We start from the raw sequence: 1972 nt of genomic DNA, 5'->3' as shown, positions 1-1972 counted from the left end.
TCGTATATTCTAGTTCTGCATATATTAAACATTATAGGATACATAGACACTAAATGGATTAAATATAAAATTTATATTATTAAAGGTTCATAGTCTTTAGGGCCAAAATAATCGTTTATTATAGTCGCTTTTCCATCTTTTGTTAAGGCATTTCTTCCTAAACAGCCAAATCCACCGATTATTCCAATAATTAAATATATTAAAGTGCCTAAGACGTAAGTTATTTTTACATCTCTACGGTTGTTTTGTTAGTTTTAGTTACATTTTATCACAGGACAGAAGTTAGTTTGGATTTAAAAGGCTAAAGAAGCCGTTCCACCTAAACTTCCGATGTCTAAAGAGAACAATTTGGTATCTTTTATGTGATTTTAGAGAGTGCCTCTGTATATATTTTAAATGAAAATATAGAAAATGAAAATAACGTAAGAATAAATAGCATAAACACCCAATTCAGCTATTTTTATGAGAAATCCTAAATTTTTTAAAAAAAGGAGAGCTAAAAAAATAGGAAAAGTAATAATAATCATATATTAAATGGAAAATCTCGAATAATCTTTAGATTCTTTACTTGCATATTAGTCTCCTTCTTTACCTCCTGATTAGTAAATAATAAAGGTAGTCATATCATATAACATTTCTATAGAAAAAACATAATAAAGAAGAGTAGCTAATATTAAATTAAATGAAGATATTAATATAATAAATAATTTCCATTTTTTTCCCATTATTCTACCAAGTGTATCCTATATATCGAATTCGTTTTTTTTTAAATGAAGAGTGTATATATCAGTAGCTTTACACGAAATTAAAGATGCTATTATTAAAATAAAAGAAGATATTATAATTCCGGTATTAATAAACATTATAGGAAGTAAAAGCATAGTACCGCCTACCATGGAGTTTACAAGCGAAAATACTGTTGTTCGAGATGTGTTATTTTAATAGGTTGAAGGATCTGCGTTTCTGTCTATTGTTATTCCGCCCATTTTTAATTTATTATTATTTATAGATTTGAAATTAAATTATTTATTTATATTAAAATTTTTGTTTATTTAAATATAATTAATAATATTTAAATAAAATATATATAAATATATTTATTTTATATATTATACTATTTATATTTTATAAATAAAAATATATATAAAAGTAAAAAAATATCTTTAAATATATTTATATATATAAGAAATTTAATGTATATTTAAATAAAAATTTATTACTTTTTTAGATGTTTTTTTTTGTATTTATTTTGTATTTTTTTATCATAGAAAAATTATTATAAAAAAAATAATAATAAAGCATTTATCCAATTTTTTTATTAATTTAATTTTTATAAAATATATAGAGAAAAAAAAGCTTGGGTTAACTTTAATATATAAAAAATAAATATATAAAATCTCATCTAATAAGTTTCTTAAAACAATCATAAAGTCCATAAACAAAAACACAAATTCCTAAAACTATAATAACTACATATATAAGAATCCTAGCATATTTCGGTACACTACTTATATCTGATGTATGCGAATTACATGATACAATTGGTTATTATTTTCTAAAATTAGTTTATATATTAATTGACTTATCATTATCTTCAATATATTAAACATCGTCTTAAAAATCCGAAGTATTATTTTTAATATTATTATTAATATTCGATTAATATTTAAAGTAATTTTATCCTTCCGTTTCTTATTAATTATTTGGTTATTGGCCTAAATGTAAGCTATTTTTAAATGAAACAAGGAATTTATTCGATCCATGATAACACGCTAAATGCATTAAAGGAGGGATTAAATAAATAATAAAAAAACATGAAATCGAACCATTAAAATTCGCTAAATCATCCGGTTTAATTTAAGCCATTTTAATTCCCGCACATAAACATACAAAACAAATATTTACGATAACAAATATATATTAAGGCGGATTTCCGTTATTTTTTTCATATATTATTTCATATATTCTAGTT

At 21.7% G+C, this 1972-nt stretch overlaps 1 protein-coding gene across 1 annotated transcript, besides 2 other annotated features; it reads right to left on the bottom strand. All coding sequences in view use genetic code 6, as the record gives it.

The window, feature by feature from the left end:
• Nucleotides 1–230: 230 nt before the first annotated feature.
• IMG5_191530 (transmembrane amino acid transporter protein, putative) lies at nt 231–986 on the bottom strand (the record flags this gene model as incomplete). The annotated part of the gene is made up of 2 exons (XM_004025072.1): nt 231–667; nt 887–986. Coding segments are annotated over 2 exons (537 nt in total), but the record flags the coding sequence as incomplete, so codon positions are not given.
• Nucleotides 987–1016: 30 nt separating this feature from the next.
• Nucleotides 1017–1058: a microsatellite.
• Nucleotides 1059–1081: 23 nt separating this feature from the next.
• Nucleotides 1082–1143: a microsatellite.
• Between the last annotated feature and the right edge of the window lie 829 nt (nt 1144–1972).

The sequence above is a fragment of the Ichthyophthirius multifiliis genome (genome assembly GCF_000220395.1).
Source record: "Ichthyophthirius multifiliis unplaced genomic scaffold scaff_1120509251375, whole genome shotgun sequence".
NCBI classification, from domain to species: Eukaryota; Ciliophora; class Oligohymenophorea; order Hymenostomatida; genus Ichthyophthirius; species Ichthyophthirius multifiliis.
Note: the sequence above shows the minus strand (reverse complement) of the source record. Positions and strands in the feature narration are given on the sequence as shown.